At 35.7% G+C, this 19,653-nt stretch overlaps 2 protein-coding genes across 11 annotated transcripts in view; one reads left to right on the forward strand and one right to left on the reverse strand.

Annotated features, from left to right (window-relative positions):
• DYTN (dystrotelin) overlaps positions 1-15,401 on the forward strand; it is a 78,368-nt gene extending 62,967 nt beyond the window's left edge. The window contains exon 16 of the mRNA XM_071434718.1: positions 14,514-15,401. The gene's annotated coding sequence lies outside the window, so the exon portion shown is untranslated. The remainder of the gene's footprint in view (positions 1-14,513) is intronic.
• Positions 1-19,653, reverse strand: part of ADAM23 (ADAM metallopeptidase domain 23) — a 66,104-nt gene that overhangs the window by 20,094 nt on the left and 26,357 nt on the right. For all 10 annotated transcript variants that reach the window (XR_011680354.1, XM_071434705.1, XM_071434710.1 and 7 more), the window contains exons 10-22: positions 17,944-18,015; positions 15,401-15,567; positions 13,403-13,487; positions 12,540-12,630; positions 10,922-10,970; positions 9,298-9,397; positions 6,708-6,779; positions 5,869-5,955; positions 5,627-5,707; positions 3,652-3,702; positions 3,116-3,179; positions 1,752-1,857; positions 195-314 (exon numbers count right to left, since the gene is read on the reverse strand). Coding sequence is in view for 9 of the 10 variants with exons in the window: in XM_071434705.1 (XP_071290806.1) it covers positions 195-314; positions 1,752-1,857; positions 3,116-3,179; positions 3,652-3,702; positions 5,627-5,707; positions 5,869-5,955; positions 6,708-6,779; positions 9,298-9,397; positions 10,922-10,970; positions 12,540-12,630; positions 13,403-13,487; positions 15,401-15,567; positions 17,944-18,015 (1,145 nt within the window). In the remaining variant the exon portion in view is untranslated. The remainder of the gene's footprint in view (positions 1-194; positions 315-1,751; positions 1,858-3,115; positions 3,180-3,651; positions 3,703-5,626; positions 5,708-5,868; positions 5,956-6,707; positions 6,780-9,297; positions 9,398-10,921; positions 10,971-12,539; positions 12,631-13,402; positions 13,488-15,400; positions 15,568-17,943; positions 18,016-19,653) is intronic.

Genomic DNA, 19,653 nt, shown 5'->3' on the forward strand with positions numbered 1-19,653 from the left:
ACATTTTACTCTCTTTAAATGTGGAATATTGGACTTTTTATGTTTTGGGGATTTTTTTAAAATAGAGAAATATCACTCAGAATAATGATTTTGCTGCAATTACCCTAAAATTCAGACTCTCATATTTATGTGTCTCTGAATTCAATTAGGTTTGACAGAGATAAATCATGTTGGAACACTGCATCATCTTTTACCTGCAGTCCACTATGCGTCCTTGATGATAAAAAGAATTTGGGATAATTTCTCCTTGAACTTGACCAACTCGTGGAACTCTAGTAAGATTAGTACAGAGCAAAAAGCCACAGAAAACATCACTGGAAAACGAAAACAAAAATCAAAATATTACTGACTTAATATGAGGTAAACTTACAAAAAAGAAAGTCTGGCAATGGTGCTGCTGATCACAGTAATATATTACCATAAGCCACATGACAGACTTTCAGAGTGCAAGCCTGGAAATAAAGTATTATTTTATTTAAATGACAGCAGAAACAAGTCATGGTTCACTCCAATGCACCAGGGAATGCTCACATGAGCACAGAATGTATCTGTGCTCTAAGAACAATCCAGTACAAGTAGGAGGAGCCAAACTGTACAAAGCTTTGTCAAGTTAGGCTGAAATGCTTTTCTCTCTCTCTGGCAGCTTACACACCACACATTAATGTCAAGTTTGAAATCTTCATTGCATTTTATTTCCTTTGCAGGACAACAGAACCATAACAATTTTTAGTGTGAAGTTGTGTGTGCCCAAGTTTTGGTAAAGAATCTGCTTTTTTAATGTTATTTTATATCTGCATGTAGTTAAATATATTTTATATAGCATATACAACGTATCTTTTAAATCTTCAATAGAAGGATATTAACTAATACTGATTGTCCTAAGTCACAGAAGCAGCTGAATGAATGCTGGAAATTGACTTTGTTAAAACTGAAAAAAACATAAATAGCCCGTCAGCCAGATCATTGTCCTGCATTTCTCTACCAACAAAGAAATGCTTTTATAGAATTGAGGGGTTTAACATATACATTAGAACACACTAACCTCATCTAAATTAAACAACTCCTTTCCTTATGATCCTATCTGAAAACTAATAATATTAAAAAATCCACTATACAAGCATCAAATAGTAAAAGAAGGAAAATGCTATTCCAAAACTGAAATTTGTATGTACATAACTAAAAATTACAAAACAGAAGTAAATCAGGAGAAATTTAAGTCTATCTACTAATGATCATTTACTTGAAAAATACATTTAATCAAATATTCAGCTAGTAATGATCACATGGAAATTAATCAGGCCTTTCTCTATAGCATCCAAATGTCTAATGGTCCTCTCTGGTCAAAATAAATGTTGGAACAAACTTGACACAGCATAATCTGGTGTCAGTCCCAGAGCAAGTCAACAGAGTGTGTGTATATGTAGCCTAATTTATCCCTGCCACCTGCTGAGGTGTTTTTATGTTATGAACTTGTGACTTTTTGCTGTCTTGTCCCTCAGCTACTCTGAAATAACTGAAGTCACAGTATATTCTTCTGAAAATCTAGAATGCTTTACAAATCTATTGCTGAGTCACTTATAGAATTGTCAGAGTGCAATTTTTTCAAGATGCAAACCTCATGAGGGAAAAGAGATGCAAAATCAGGCAAAACAAGCTGCTGAAACATGCATGAAAAAGTAGAAAAAGTAGATAATATTAAACCATTACCAATCTATTTAAATTACAAATAATCTCTACCAAACTGAACTTACTGTTTGCTGCACTGAATCCATCGGTCTCCATCCTTTCCACAGTTTCCTTTTGTTGTGCCTTCTGTATTTAGCTTTTCATAACAAAATTTGTCAGATCCTGAAGACTCTGTTGATGAAGAAAAAAGAAACGTGCTTTTCACTAGCAACATGACAGCTTTGAAACTTGCATAATTTATTGCAGTCGTTCTCTGTAATTTTTTTAATACAAACCATCAATTTAAATACACATGTATATGCACAGATGGTATTTTCCAGTGACTAAAAGGGAGAGCAGGCTAAACTGAAATACCTATAGATATGTTCAAAATTTGCTCTGAACTTCTAAAAGTAGCCTCCATGGTGTCTGCATTGTATTCTGCATATGAAATTTACCTGTGGTCTAATTTTGTTCACTTCATAACAGTTGCACATAGATTTAATCTCATTGTTTTTCACTGTAATTTTACCTGATCTGCATTTCAGAAGATTTTATATAGGACATTTATGATAAGCATATGTTCTGACATCAAGTCAATGTTGATTTTATTCTATTTTTCAGATGTTCACAGAAAACCAAACTTGAACACAGTGTAATTTTTACTTATTTTTAGGAGTAAAATTCTGAACTAATAGGTTTTAAACCCATAATTATTTACTGATGAGCTTATTTGTTTTTTCTAAAAATGAATCTAAAAAAAAGAAAATAGAAAAGTACAACAATTATATAGAGGAAGATAAAATAATAAGACAGAGTGGTCTCAGTGGCAGTTATGATTAGACAAAATGCACAAGAGCACACTAAATGCCAGAGCACAGGACATCCTGGGAGTCCTACTCTGCTCAATTGTCTCCAAGTCCTTACACAGAACATTCAGCCCCTCTCTGCTACAAGCAAAGCCCATTGCAATTGCAATTCTGTTTAACTCAACACCTCTGGACTTAAATCACACTATGCATATTTCAGTTCACACCAATGTACTAACTTTCCTGACTTGGAGGATAGTATAGGAAGGAGAGGCAAGGTGGAGCAGCTTTGGCATGAACCACTGATGGGATAATGAAACTGGAGACTGTCTTTAAAGAAAAGCCCAAAACATCTGGTTTTGAACTATACCCAAAAAATCCTCAACCCCCTCCCCGCACCAGCAGCATTTGCTGCCCTACCCAGAACTGCAGCCACATCATCACTCCCACTGACAACACTCCCAGATGCAGAATTCCACTTGGCAATCAAGTCATTTTCCCACTGCAGTCTACTCACTCTACTGATCAGAAAACTTTAACTTGTAGTGACAAGAACAAAAAATAAAAACATGAAAAATCCAAAGCAAAGGCAGGAATGAACTAGAAATAAAATACATTTAAGGTAGTTAAAGTCAACCTACTAGATCCCCAGATATATTTGCACTGATTATCTCTTGTCTTGCATTCACCATTATAGCAACGACCCTAAACAAAATACAACATGTTAGGAATGAGAAATGAAAACAACTTCATCTCCTTCCCCTCCCACAACAAATGTCTCATTGCCACCCTTCACATGCATGTTGGGATGTAGATTCCATGAATTTGGGTAGATGAAGTACACATTTTAGCCCAGATTCCCAAAGCCAGTTTGTGTCCAATACCCACTGACATTTAAGCAGTTGCTTTATACGTTTACAGAGCTGGAAAGAACTTATTAACATGCAGTGTAATAAAATATCTATGTATAAAATGTAGAGATACCAAGTGGATTTCACTCAAAGTAGAAATTATTACAATTCATAGAGTGCATAAAACACAAGCAACATTGATGTTTAAAGGATAAAATTTATGAAGAAATATGGAACACGGGATTTTAAAAAATCAATGTCAAAACAAAACAAGAATGTGTTGATTTCTATTTGCTGATGTGCAGAGATTTTAAAACACTCCATACCTGATTAGAATCACAGGCATACCCATCTTGTTTATGAAGATTTGGTGGACACTGAAAAAAATTAAGAATCTTTATTGTCCTGAGTACTGTAATAATACATCAGATTATCACATATGGAATTTTCCTGTTTTTAAGAAAATCGGACAACATATATAAAGGGAGTTGAAAACATAATTAGTGCAATAATCTTCATAGCTACAAATAGAAACGAAAAATTAACATCTTGAGCCACGAAATACAATGTTCAAGTTTAACTTCCTGCATATTCCAAGAAGAAATTAAGGAGGTGAGGCAAAATGAAAGCCAATGTGTTCAGTAAGAGGACATTTGGTAGCTAATACTGGGGCCATGTTTGCAACACTGCCACCCCATGCATTTCAGTTCCACTACAACAGTGAGGGAGCACCTGGTCACAGCCTACCAGTCTATTGCTTACAGAGCTTCAGGGGCTTAATGATCTTAATTGTTATGTTCTCTTGGCATTGGAAATTCTTTTGTACAAACAAATGACTGGGTCCAGAAACCTCAGACTATTAAAGTAAGGACTCACTTTAAACCATTCTTAAGGTTTTTTCCTCATCTAAAAGGGACCCGTGAAAATTTGGAAAGAGAATGCTGCTGCACTGGACTGTGTTAGCCAACACTCTGAGGGCAGCTTGAGAAAGCCCTCCTCTCTCTCATTAAGAATGCTCCATCTACAGAGCAAAAGATTTATGATAAAATATTGGCAATAGCTACCTGTCTATGTGTTGATGTCTCAGATGATAAAATAAAAGGAAGTTATTGTTAATTTATTGGCATTTATAACTACAGCCCATGTCCAAAGAGATTGTGATTTGTCCTGAATCTCATTTCTTCAAGGCTAAGAACTTGATGCAGTAGATGACTGCATCAGTTATGAAGTTCTTATACAAATAGAATAAATATATAAACATTCAATATTGAAAAGGAGTGTATGTCACCTAAAACATCAAAGTTGCTGTGAAAATGGAAAATGTACAGGATGTTGACTATTTAAAAGAAATAAAATTGAAACAACATCTGGTTGCTGTTTACTCCTGTATTTTACATTAGCCAAATGTTTTCAGGACAAATGCGTAAGATCTGCAATTTTAAAATTTTCATACATGTGCACTCTCTTAGAAAACATAACACACTTTATACAAGTCTTACAAGGAGCAGTTTGAGGGATCTGGGGTTGTTTAGCCTGGACAAGAGGAGGTTCAGAGGGGACCTTCTCACCCTCTACCTTCTAATTCCCTGAAAGTAGGTTGTAGAGATATAGAAGTCAGCCTCTTCTGCTCAGGTAACAAATGACAGGATGAGAGGAAATGGCCTTCAGTTGTGCTGGGGAGGTTTAGGCTGGATATTAGGAAAAACTCCTTCACTAAAAGGCTTGTCAAGCATTGGAACAGGCTGCCCAGAAAATCACAGGAAAATCACCATCCCTAGAGGCATGTAAAAGACATGTAGATGTGGCATTTAGGGACGTGGTTTAGTGGTGGAGTTGGCAGTGCTGGGTTCATGGTAGCACTCAATCTAAAAGGTCTTTTCCAATCTAAATTATTCTGTGTTTCTATACTCCTTTAGTTGTAATTTTCTACAATTCTATTTTAAGCCATTTTATTTCATAAAATCTTAGTGTTATTACCTTTGAATACATTCACATTGGCAGTGTATTCTTATTTTTTAAGTTATAGACCAGGCAAAGAATAAAGAAGGATGCCTGACACAAATATTATACACAAAACCCCAATATTTATAAAAACCAAATAAACATAGAGAAGCCATCTTTTGAGTCCACTTAGATTATTGTTTTCCTGAGTTTACAATAGTTCACACACCATTATTACATCATCATTTTGGGCACATGACTGTGCAGTTTGTTAATACAATTTTCCTGTTAAATGCATACCAAAAAAAGATTGCAAACAAACATCAGCAGTGCAAGCAGAGAACATTTCTGTACACATACCTGTCCAGAATCCCCAGTGCAGAACTCTGCAATGTCACACTCATTCACTGCGTATCGACAGTCATAACCTCGTGGGAAAAACTAGAAAATTAAAAACATAGTTCAGCACTAAGAATACACCTACATATGCTGCACCTTTTCCTTCTACCTAAAACACACTCTGAATATAACTCTATAACAGGCTGCACATGACTGCCACAGACAACTGAAAAGAACAACTGATACATGGCAGCAACACTCACAAGACACGATGTATTACAGCACGGTCCATCACTACAATGAGCTCCATTAGAAAGAGAGCACTTCTTACAACAGTCTGCATAGCATTCCTGAAGAAAAAAATAAGCAAAAAGTTTAGTTTTCCATTTTAAACAAATTTTTTTCTTCACAATCTTTCCAACATCAAATTATTACATACCAGCAGACAAAAGATTCAGTTTAGCACTGATGATTTGAAATTATCAGCTGGAAGAAGCCTTTGCAATACTCAAATACTACGGGGAAAACAGTGACATACAATGCTATAGCAATACAGGGATTCACACCTTCTGAGGCCTGTGCCAAACTTATGCTGCTTAGCTCAATAGTATTCAATGCAGGAAAAACCTCCAACCTAAATACAAGTGCAATTAAAATTATTTAAATACTAGAACGAGAACTCAAATCTAGAGGGCAGATTTTTGCAAAAACATAATTGGAGTATTTCTGCAATAGAGAAGAAAACAACAGTTTACTTGTTCTGTCTAAAAACAGGCACCAGTCTCCAAAGTATCAGTAAGGAGTTTCCCACTCCAGATATGCTATCCAGGAAAGCCAAGAGGTAAGCACTTCTCCAGTGCAACTCAAAAACTGCTGGGAAACAGCTGTACCTTGTCATTGGTGTAACAGGAGCTGTTCAGAGGACACTGTCTTTGCACTCATTGTCATATTTTTTAACACAGGCTTTTAACAAAATTGTTCCCAAACAACAGGCAAAACAAATTCATTTCCACAACCTTTCCCCCCTCTCTTACCAATCACTTAATTTACCTTAATAAGTTTTGTAAGAAAGACTTGTGGAGCAATCTGTAACTCTACTCACCATTCGGAAACCACAATCACATTCTTCTCCTGCTTCTACATATCCATTTCCACACTCGGTGGCTTCAAAGAGCTGAAAGAAAAAAGCCCCCACCCCAAAGTAAGAATAAAACTAGTGTTAAGTGACTTCTGTGTCACATTTCTGCAATGCTACACAAAAATGTGCTGTCCCAGACAATGCAGGTGCCATGCCTCAGTGAAGAAAAGGCAGCATAGTTTTCAAATGCTGCTCATCAGAATTTTTCACACATGAAAGGCATAGAGCCAAATCACAGGAATGCTGGTCCTCTTTAGGAGATACTGATCTCAGAAAAGCATGATAAATAGAGAGATACTACAATAATATTTTAGGGGTTGACATTTGGATTTCATTCCTGTTCCATGGACTCCCAGTTTTCTGACAATTCCTTTAGGAAACCAGTCCACAATATCATTCTTGGGATTTGCTCAGGTACTCACACTTGCTCATGCAATGAGCTACTGTCTGTTCCTCTGCAATGTTTGTGCATGAGAAGAATAAGTAGAAATAAATACTGCTAAAAGGAAGTCCTATGTGCCTTATTAGTAAGTTATACACAAGCACATACAAAGACTACTAAACAGCTAATCCTAGAACCAGATACATACAATGCAGATAAATTCTGCAGCTCAGGATGATGCAGATTCTACAGTGGTTTCACACATTGTAATTTTGATTAAAGGTACTTTTCAGTCTTGTCACAGAAATAATTCTTCAAGAGGCTTGTCTGTTTTCAATATAATTCTGCTTTAAAATCATAAGAATATCAGGAATCACCAATTTAATTAGAATATTAGCAGCAGAAACACATCCACTAGAACATGGTTGAAATTAAATTAGAAGTTAACAAGCTAAAATGTGAACAGATTAATCTAAGGGTGAAAGATGTGAGTAAACCTTTCTGCATGGGCTTAGTGGAAGTAAAGCTGTGGAGAGCTAGCAAGATATGAAACACAACATAAAATACAATACAAATTATATATGAACTTGTATGGAATTCTTCTTTGGTAGTTTTGGTTGGGACAGGGAGGGGGAATCATAATGCCAAGTAAAAAAGAAATATAACATTTCACTTTTGTTGTATAAACCATATAGGTAATCAATAGCACCTATAATTTTGGGTGCCAGAAGCAAATCAATAGTGAAGAAATATCCATATGCACTCTTCTTCACCAGTAATGTTGACAGGATTATAAAAAGCATTTAATTTTTTTCCCCCCTGTAAGCTCCTGTCTCTACTACACTTTGGTGCAAACAGCAAGATCTCTTACTCTGAAACTGAAATTCATTTCTCTATCAAACAAGAAAATTACAGAACACAAGCAGGCACACACAAATTTCCTATGGCAATCACGAACCATTTAATGTTCATCTACATGTCAGAGTATAACTCAGGATATAATATTTTAAATGGCATCATGGTGACTGCTTAACAACTCTGTTTTACTTACCAAAGGATTAAACACACAGTTTTCTACCTTACCTCCTGACCTCCAAATAAAAGCATTCTAAACATAGTATGATTATTTTTCCCTCCCAAAGTACTTTAAAGCTGTAAAGCACTGGCACAGATAATATATAAAGATAATTCAACCATTTCCCCATAAGCCTTTTCCTGAAAATAAATCAGATTTTTATCCTGTCAAATTGAGTCAAATTGACAACTTCTTCACATTACTTTGCCTGATAACTGTCACTAAAAACTGAAGCTGTGTTTTTCCATTTCCCTATTTATTCCTTTGTGTAAGAATTCTTGCATTCTTATTCTATAAGCAAAGATTGCTACCCTGGGAAAAGATTCAAAACCACTTGAACAAGCAAAATTTTTTTTAGTTAATTGTGCAAGGTGATGGTCCACCAAAGGGTATAGCATAGTAAACAGAACAGCCTAATAGCCTCATGTGGTATTAAATTCTACAAGGACAGCAGTTTGACACTATGATTCAATAGAATATTAATGCTTTGGATTGCTCTTACTTGGCAAAAAGAGCCACATGGAATATTTTTATACTGCTCAGCTTTACAGGGATGTCAGGCTAACATTGTCTTAGAAAAAATTATGACCTTGGTAAGTTTTTAGGCAAAAAAGCAATGGCAGAAGGAAACAGCTATGAATGATAGCTTGCTAGATGTGTATTTGAAATGAAATGAAGCTAACATGACTGAAGTTGAGAACAACCAAAAGTTACTACTGTCTATATGAAATCAGCTATGGATTTCTATTTCCTAATGTGGTAACTGGCACTCTTTTGAACAACCTCAGACATATAGTCCAAGAATTGAGTATAGGTGCAGCATACACTTCTGGATTTATTTTGCACTACTTCCAGCTTAATAAGTGGTGCATTTATACTGAATTTATCATTATTTGAGTATGAAGAATTATGGAAATCAAGTTGCATTCCTCTCAATATTATTTTCAAATGCTAAAGGGGTTGAACAGCTAATTACAACCTCAAGAAAATACCCACAGAGACATCTGAATAAATTTGAGAAGAGATGATGTCAGTGAAATGATTACATTTTCATTACAATGTGTAGCAGATGTCCTGAGTACCAAGTTATTTATTACCTTTGTTGGCCTGTTAAAAAGACAGGCACCGCCCCCACGAAGTAAAAATTCTTTGTATTCTGCAATGCTGCATTTGGAGAATTTCCTGGAATGGTATACCCTAAAATGGTAAAGAATCAGGTGAGTAAATGCCTTGAAACATCACCAGCTACTGGAAAGGGGCAAAGGGGTCACAACCTTTTTCAAATACTGTAAATCCCAGTTTCTTGCAACCACTGTGTGCAACAGTATAACAGCTCAGTCTTATTCTCAAATAATAAAATCAGAACAAAAGAAAAACTTTAAAACATTTTGCCTTTTTTATATTTCTACTTTATGTACAGTATATAAAACTGTAGGTTTTAAACTTCTTAATAAGGTAAACCCACATTATCATAGTAGCTGCTATTCACCTTTCTATTGCATGCATAATCCAGTATCCTCTCAGGTTTTTTTTAACACCTACAAGATGCTACAGCAAGAAGTTTCACAGCTTAATACAAACTGGTAGAAGAACGATTTCATCCCATTTTCTTCTGTCATATTTGCTAATCTTGTTTCATGTCTCCTTAGTTCTTATACTAGAAGAAAGAGTAATTATTTTTGCATAATGTTACAGACTTCTCTCGTATTTCCTCAACTCAATCTTTTTCCCAGACTATTGAAAATGTAGTTAATTAGTAATTTCTCACTCAGAAATTGTCTGATATGTTTATTAGTCATGTTTTGAGATCTGGGAATGAGATCTATTCACACTATGAAAGATTGGGGTAACCATGCCATAAGGAGGTTTGCCATTCCTCTCCTAACAGCTCACTGCCACTGAGCTATTTCCCCACTGAATTATTCCATACAGAAAACATGTCTCCTGACACTGATGGAGTTAAGTGAAAAGGCTTTAAAGTGCAGCTAATTATTCCCTCATTTCATTAGTCAGTCCTTTATCAGCTTCTACATGACCATCCTGGCTCATGTTTTTGGCTCCTGGTTTTTGTTTACTGTTAACCTTTTTTACAGAGGAGGCTTATTCCACAGCCTCTTCTTCTGATATTTCCATGCAAGACCAATACTTTGATGAGTTCACCACATGAACTATCTATTCTGATCAATGCTTTACCTTGGATTCCAGGAGCAAATTTATGGAATGGTTTTCTGCTGCACTCCCACAGTGGCTGAGAATTACAAGTCTACAGGGAAGCCACAAAGTAACTCTACTGAGGAATCAATTTCCTAATACCACACAAAGAAACTAAGTTCCTTCTGTCTCATTTGTAACTAATTTTCTCCATGATTTTTGCAATCAAGCTTCCACAGTGAGCAAGATTCTGACAGGAAGTGATTTCTAAGACTCAAACCCCTGTATTTCAGAAGTTTTCCTTTTCTACTCAATTGCTTACAGTATAGAGAAAAGAATCATTGGCAGTGTGTGAGGGTGGAGGGCAATGAAATTCCTCCCATATAGATGTGCTTCCCCTTCAGACTTCACTGACCATTTATTTACCTAAGGATTGAGTTCCAACTGTTTCTGGTTTTTGGTTTATTAGCACTAAAACACATGGATAAAACTGAATGCATAAATATTTCTGCCATCGTGTAAACTATGAACTCATTCCAGAGCCCTCAATTACTGATATTTATGACATACCCTGTTTCCTCCATGATGCAACCACCCCAGGATTCAGTGCAGTCACACTCTTCTCAGACAAGACCAAAATACAACAGAAAAGGAGAGAAGTTACAAATATGCTTACAAGAAATATAAAGTACTATAAAAATGGAGCTTGACTAATTATACAAAGATTTGATGGTTGCTTGGCTGTACAAACTCTACCCCTAAAAGGAAACCAGCCCACTTGAAGACATACTAACACCTTAATACAATACTTTCAGATTACCATATCTGCAGGTTCTTAAGACTCAATACAAAATTTCAGACACTACATGAAGCTAAAAATAGTTGGCAAGGTTCTTCCCTCCATGCTCTCAAAACAGGCAGCACAAGGCTGTCTGCAGTACACATAATATTGATGATTTTAAATGTTCACATTTTCTCCTCCCTAAAAATACAGAATACCCTGAAAGAGGATTGTTACTGGACAGGCCAGGCTTTTTCCCTTTAGCACAAAATTATTAACAGTAATATGTCAATCAGCCAATCAAACATTCATCCGAAAAAGTAGTTGAATGAAAATGGATTTACAGTTTACTTACAGCTATAGCATGTAAGTTAACAGTGACCAAATTCATAACATAAAAACAAAAGATCAGCACCTTAAGGTTGGTTAAACAGAAACTGCAAACTGCCCATAAAAATGATCTACCAAAGATAGATGTACTGTAGTTACTACTGGAAGTCCAGAGTTTCTCCATGGAAAATATTTAGAAACCATTTATGTGGTTATTTCTACTCTCCCCAGGTCTTTCATTAATCTTTCTCTATAAAGGGCATCCAAATGAGGACACTAAGCTATCATATCAAAAACCTCTATTTTTCAGTTTAAAAATATTCTGATTTCCAAATTGTATGAACTCTGTTTTACCTGTAAAACAATTATATAGAAAATAGTTTAGCAATTTGCTAGTTTACACAATTTAAAAGCACTGCTTTACAAAACAATATTCCTAGGCATGGTTTCCTAATTCACAGATTTTTGAAGTGATTCACAATAAAGTCAACATTATCATTCACATTTTTAAAGAGGAAACAAAGAGAGCAGGTAGCCAAACTCATTACAAGATGCAAGTGAAAAACCAAACAATTTTCTTTAGCCCTGAAAAGGGGTTTGCAGCAGTTTTTGTACCAACACTCTACACATGTTAAGGTAACACAAATCTGGTCTGACTGTGAAGCAGCAAGGTAACAAGTTGAGCAAATGTCACACTAGACTGGGTTTCAATTCCTTACCATTTCCTCAATTGTAAATCAGGTATTTTTGCATTTCAAGAAGTCAGAGATTGTTCTATTGGACTGACAGATTTCATGATGATAGACAATAAGTTCTAAATTAAATTAATGGTGTTTTTACCAATATACCTTTGAATGTTGATTATGAATCTAACCTTGACACAGGACATCACTGAGGTCATGCAAAATGCCACTAAACTGGCAGCTCTTATTTTGGTGAGGCTGAAATTTCACTACATATATTTCCAAAAGCAGCAATTCTTGTTCTATAGTTACAGCAATTTTAGCATTTCTCTCAAACACAATAAAGGAAGTGTTTGCATTTAGCTAAGGAAGACAAAAGACTCCATGTACATACTCGGTTTCCTGGCAGCTGGCTCCCATTGTATTCCAAGATTCTGAGCAAGACTCTGGGCTAGTTCCTGTGCCATGGGCAAAGGGAGGCCATACTGCATTCCAAGAGAAGCACAATTATAAAAAAACAAAAACCCATTAGTTATTGTAATGAACACTACAGTGGCTCATTCTGCCTTACCACATATCTACTACTTCAATAATTCAGTGCAGTCAATCACAATTCTGTGTGCATATAAAGAAAACAAACTCAAAGTACATAACAGATAAAATATTCCTCTCCTAATCTCAGGCAACCTCTCCCCACTGGTTAATCTAAAGAAAGAAGTTTATTTGATATATATGCAGTACAGTTTTGTAATAGCAGGATTTAACCCACATAAAACCAGGAGAATTTCATTATCAATTTAACACTGCACTGAGGAAAAAAAATAGCAATAATAGAAAAAAAATCAATACACAGGGACAATTTGTTTTCTAATTTCAATGTTAAAAATTTCAGGAAGAATCACAAGACATTGGTACTTCAGAAGATCAAATATCTTACAGTGGTAAGACAAAGAGTATTCAGTGCTGTGTTTCAAATACTCCTTCTGAGATTTTTGGGTCTGAATTTCTGTTAAATATAATAAAAGGCAATTTAAGTTCTCTTTAAGAGAATAATGCAGACAGGAGAAATACTTTCTAAAAAGAAAGGTATTCTGAGCAGTAGTTTGATGATGATCAAGAAGGCTCGCTGTGAGAATCCTAACTTTTTAATATGTAAATTATATTTAAAGCCCTGGATACTGAAACATATGAACTCTTAAGATTATAATGTAGAGATTCTACTTTATTTCACTTTAGTCATGGAAAAAAAAAAATTACCTCATTCACTCCTACTCCTCTGGCCACAGAGCAAACACCTCCAAAGTAACTTAAGCTGCTCCTTTTGTAATGAAATGTCACATTCCTTACAAACAAATAAAAATGAAGAAATTATAACACGTTGACATTGGGCACCAAGAGCTTATTGAAAGAGCATACTCTCACACATACTATGATAGATTGCATGTACATTCATCTATTTCTAGCATAACAAGCAACTGCAAGTTTACAAACAGAATACCAACACTGAAAGAGGTGGTTTTATGTAAGCTTTGACACAAATACTATTTTTCTCTTCTAGAGTCAGAATCAGTCTTAACCCACAAACAAACCAAGCACAGAAAGCTTGAGTGCCAGACTCCTAAGATAATACAGTAATAACATTTCTTTAAAAAGTTCACAATATATTCTAATTTATGATTTGTCGTGAAGGAATTCTCTTCTGAAATGTACCAGTACTGAGGACTTTAAAAATTATTATCTCAATCCAAAGCAATTTAAGTTTTAAGTCCCAATGAAAAGACTGAGAAGTACACCTAAAGGGAAAGTAATTTAATACTGCTCTTTATTTATTTATTGTTAATAAGCTCCAAATAATTTAGTTAAGTAATGTAATCTGGAAGATCTAAATTATTCAATAAAATGCCTATAAATTACTATGAATTACACCTATTTTAACTTCATAGTCATAACAATAAATCTACACAGCCTACAAACAACCTACAGCGATCCTGCATGATGTATAAATGACCTAACCTCTGAAAATTGATGGGTTTTTTTAAAATGACAGGTTACCCCATACAGGTATGTCTTTATTTTTCAGAACATTCTAACAGCCATCAGAACTTTCAGATTGCAGCTTAACTAAATGCTTACAGCCAGGGGCTTTACAACAGACAGGATTGCAGGCACTTTTGGAAATGTTCTATTCACCTCTCCCCAAGCCCCAAGGAGGCTCAGCTGGAGCATGCCATGTTCCACTAGCTTTGGAACATCTCCAAGCATGGGCACTCCATAGTGTCTCTCTGTGCAGCCCGTTCCAGCATCTGACCAACTTCACAGTGAAAGGGGTTTTTTGCCCTATGTTTAAATGGAACTTCTTGTATTTCAGGTTGGATTTGATACCTTTCACCATGAGAAGAGCCTGTTTGCTGGCAAACTCTTCAACAGGTGACACAAAACATGCATGGAAGTCACTAAAAGTGCATGTCAGCAGCACTGAGCCTGTATTATGAAGAACAAAATCAGCATTGTACTGTGATGCCAGTATTAAGAAAATCTGGAGGAAATTATTCATCCCCTATTTTTATCTTCTTCTGCAGAAGATGAACTACAGGCAAAAATACATTCACCATGGAAGACGTTAGTTACTCCATCCTTACAGTATGTCATGCTGCTGGGAGACAGCTTAAGATCTTTCCCTGTGCTGCACAGGGGAGCACACATTTCCTCCTCTTTGCTTACAATGCCATGAAGGAAAATAATCCTTGCTCAAGGCTGAAGTCATGCCTAGTGATGCAAGTGGAATTTCCTCTCAAAATCCTTTGTGTCTCAGAACAATTCATTACAGCTCTAAAGGAGACCTTCCATTAACAAATCATCACTGCAGCCACATGTGTGAATAAATTTACTAACTGGAACACTCTTGTGGCAACGCGTAATGCTGTCAGCTCTGCCCTCTCCTGATCGTAACTGGAAAAGCAGCACATGACACACCTGATTAGCAAAGCTAAGTGTCCTTAAGGGCTCATCTAAAGACACTTCACACATGACACTGTCTCCAGGTTGCAAAGACATTCAAATATCATTATAGATATCTGTCCACATGACCATGGTATATTCTACACCTATTAAAAACAGGTGTTCGATTAAGCTTCCTAAGAAAGGCAGATATTGATTGATACAGAGAATACCAACCAAAAAAAAAAAAAGAAGAGACAAGTAGAGAAAAGCAGCAGACAGGAGCTAACACTGTAAGCCACTGCCAAGGGTACATACGAGAGCAGGTGCACAGCATCAGCGTGCTGCTTGATGTAGTGCTGCCGGTACTTGGAGAAGTCGTGCAGCATCTGCAGAGGATCGGGGTGAATGTTAATGCGGTCTCTGTCCGTCCAGGTCTCCACAGCCACCAGCACCACCCTGGTGTTCAGCTGCTCCTTGTATATCTGAGGGCAGAGACAGGACAGGCACAGGAGTAGAACACTGGGTCAAACATGCACACTTAGCCAGTAAGAGTAAAGCGGAAGGACAAGAGGGATAAAGCAGGAGGAAAACATGGGGAAACCGTTAGCTGGCAATGCCATCATTTCCTAAAACTGATATTCTGATCCACTTAAATTTTATATTTTAGAAGGAAACCCTTGTTGCTCTTTTTTTTTTTTTTTGAGCCACTCCATTTGCTTTAAGATTCTCATGGTAAATAATTTTGCCACTGAGTTTTGCAGAAAACCTGTGCAAAAAATCAGCAAGGAAGAAATATAAAGGTACACTGGGTGATCTCAAAGAAAAAAAACTATCTCCAAGAGTAGCCAAAAACAATTAAAAGTTTTAATTGCAACTTTTAAAGTTGCAATTAAATAATGTCTCAGTTTTTCAATAAATCCAAATTTTAATTAATGCTTGATTTCCATTTATACAGTATGATCACTTAATTCTCACATTGCATGAGTGGAATTAAGGAAAAATATTAATTTTTCTATAAATGTTAATGTTACTGTAGCAATAGACAAGGAAACAACAATCGGGCATTAATAATAACAAAACGGTTGTAAAATATGCATTTTAACATTGTGCATACTTGATTCTGACATAAAACTACTGCTGTCTTTGGCTTCAGTTCAAAAAATGCCAAATTTTAATAACTAAGGTTATGCAGAACTTGTAGGTCTACAAAAGATGTATTCTTTATCTGGCCTGACCAGAAACCCAGTTTTGTATCAGGGCAGAGTTATCCTTATGAAAAAGTCAATGTATAATATTCAGCTTAGAAAAGAAAAAGAGAAATATAAAACCAAGAGATAGGAACCAGCTAAGCCCAGTTCTGTCCAAGACCTTGGAAGGAAAAGAGTATTAGCCTGAATCTCAGGGAGACAGGCTGAGAACATACACAGAAAATGGTTTACAACATGAGCAAACCCAATGAAATTAAACTGCCTGGAATGACATAGGGGTGAATCAATAAAGACTTTATTTCTGTTTGCCTGGAGGAAAACTCTATTTCCTGAAGCAAACAGCAACAAAAAAAAATGGAAGAGGGGCCAGAGAACCTGAAAACCTCTGAAAGCCATTATCCTATTCCCAGCAATAAATCAGTAAGAAATACAGCCCACACCCTATGGACACAAGGGAATAACAAGGCAGAAAATCCTGCTCTTTTTCATGCTTTATTTAAAGAAAAAAACCAGTAAGATGTCATTTTGTAAGATCTCTATGAAGGGACTGAATTCTACACAAGAATGAAGCCTGTGTTTCTGCATACACACAGATAAAAATGGAAAAACCAGACATAATAGAGAAAGAAAAGGTGGATTAAATAACTTTTGTTAAAATGCAGAAGAAAGAGAAAGAAATAATTATCAGATGAGGAAAAAATAAAGATGCCACCTTTTCTTTGGGTATGTCCAATATAAATTGCAGAAATATTACAATTATTTACATTTTATATGCTCTAGTAATTTTTCAGATCATTACAGAAAAATATTCCAAAACACTTCTGGTATTTCATGTATTATAAATATATTCACCTAAATTTTGAATATACATCCAGTACACTTAATATGTAAGAACAAATACTGCACTGTTTTTTCCAAGTCAAACTGTTGACAATGTTTTGGACTGAATCATATCACACAGTTCCACTGGTATCAATAATGTCACATGGAAAAGGGACTCGGAGTCAGCATTTGGTACCCTCTGTATTCATCCCTACAAGAAAATCTACCTGTTTTCACTACATATAGAGCTCTTTAACATGTGTGATCATTATATATGTAGCAAAAAGAGGAAAAAAAAACCTCCCAAATTAATTTTACCACAAATATTACTTTTAATTTATATGCTGTATGCAAACTTGTTTTAAATTTAGCACAGATGCAAGTATGGTATCTGTGTCAGTTCCACCCATGTATAACGTAGTACAGTGGCATTTTGTTTCTTTTTAAGATATACATAGAGACTTATAAAGCAGATTATTTTACTCACACTGGCTTTTTCTTCCAATAGATACATGTATCTCTTCTGAGCTATACTTGCAGTTTCAATCACTTGTAGTTAGATACAAATATAAATTTGATTAAATCTCATTCGTAATTGGTGACAGATAATGAAATCACCCCTGCCAAAGACAAACTCTGAGAGTGGCAAGCTTTAAGAAAAATGCCATAGTTTCTTATACATTCACCCCAGGCTATTCTTCTGCAGAGAAACTAGAAGTGCACTTTAAAGTGTAATTGAAATTTGGTATCTGAAAATGACAACATTTTTAACACAGTGCTAAAGTAGAAGGCAGTAAATCAGTTTTCAGAAGAAATATTGATACTTACAGCATCTACAAGGTTTACCACAGACTTTGCAAAATTGTTTGTGTATGCAGTTGAAGAACGGTGCCTTTTGAACTAAAAGAAGAGAAAGTAGAACACAGTGAGAATTTAAATATTTATTACTAATTCTTTATTTTTACACCATGAAAGTAAAATTAATATTTTAAGAAAGAGTAAGAGGAAAACTCAAAAAACCTTTCAGATCACAGCTTATATCTCACATTCAAGAATCCCTGGAAGATAGAGGAAGCCATACATGTTAAGCAGCCCTTCCCAATTGTAAAAGGAGCATTTAGCCAGAAGAAATACTGTGTTTAGAATCAGAGTTCAAATCTTTGAGAGAAAATTACAGGTAAACATGAACACAAACATGAGCTCAAAATTGAGAGGATGCTTTACCCATTCAAATTGCTTAACCTGATGAGTTACATATCAGACTGCAGTAGCCACATTCTATCACTTTAATTATAAAACATGAAGATGAAGCATTTACCACTTATCCTGTGCACAGCTCTTTGCAAAGGCCTCCTTTTCTACAATAGCACAATACTTTTGTGACATGTAGCAGTAGTTATAGGAAAAGGCAAAATGGAAGGAGGAGCACATGGTAAATGTAAATATGTGTTTGGACATTAAAACAGTTAAGCTGAATATCTTAAATCCTAACCACTTTCTTTTTAATAGACCTAGATGAGCTGTATTACAAGTTCTGCTTCACAATGTGTGTGCATGTCATTACAATGGTTTCATGCCTTTCCTCATCCTGCCTCAAAAGCCCCTTTCTCTTCCAAGTCAAATTTTTTAAAGATGCAGCTATGGTATCTGAACACGAATCCATATGACTTTCAAGAAACTGTAAAATTATAAACCAAGATTACATTACAGAGGATGATTTGCAGATAGAAAAAATAGGTCTTCAAAATTTCACAGAAAATGAACATGAAATTGCTTAGAACAGGGGGAAAAAGCCTTTATCAAAAAACTTACTAATTTCAGCTACTGGTTAAAAGCAACAAGTCTCATTGCCTCACAGTGTTCCATAAAAGTGTCAGTTATTCTCCCTATGAAACACAGTACCTAAAAAGAGGCCTAGGAAGAAGAAACTCTTCTGTGAGCAATTGAGTAGCTACTCTCAGGTATGGTGCTAGTAGGTGCCTAGGATGCACACTGAGAGGAGCACTATACCATGGACTGCTCCCCAGAGAACAATGACAGAGGGGAAGGGGAAAGGGTACCTTTGGCTTTTTGTTTTGAGCCAATCCCAAACCTTTCCAGAAGTGGAAAGATAAAGTAATATGCTTTGAAAAATGTTCTTGGTTTTCATGAAAGAATTAAAATGCTAAAATCAACAGTAATATACCACATAATGTGGTTAAACACAGATTCTAAAAGAAATTAACCTAAACCAGTAAAAAACACAACAACCTAATTTAATGTGTTGAGATATCTTTATTGCTAGAGGAAAGGAAATGCTGTGAAAATACACAGTATTAACCATTAACACAATGATCAAGGAGGTTTAAGATACTTCTTCCAAGGATGACCTTTGCTGCAGGGGAAACATGCCCTCTCCTGGTAAGCAGAAAACCTTGAAAGTCTATTTAGCGAGTTCCTGGACTGGCAAGCTGTGACTCCTAACTGTGAACACTTTCCTAAGTATGTCCATTTTATTCTTTGAAAAGAATCACTATCTGTTTCTAAGTCACTGATGAG

The sequence above is a fragment of the Agelaius tricolor genome, unplaced genomic scaffold, assembly GCF_023055355.1.
Source record: "Agelaius tricolor isolate 1412-34295 unplaced genomic scaffold, bAgeTri1.0.p SCAF_10, whole genome shotgun sequence".
NCBI classification, from domain to species: Eukaryota; Metazoa; Chordata; class Aves; order Passeriformes; family Icteridae; genus Agelaius; species Agelaius tricolor.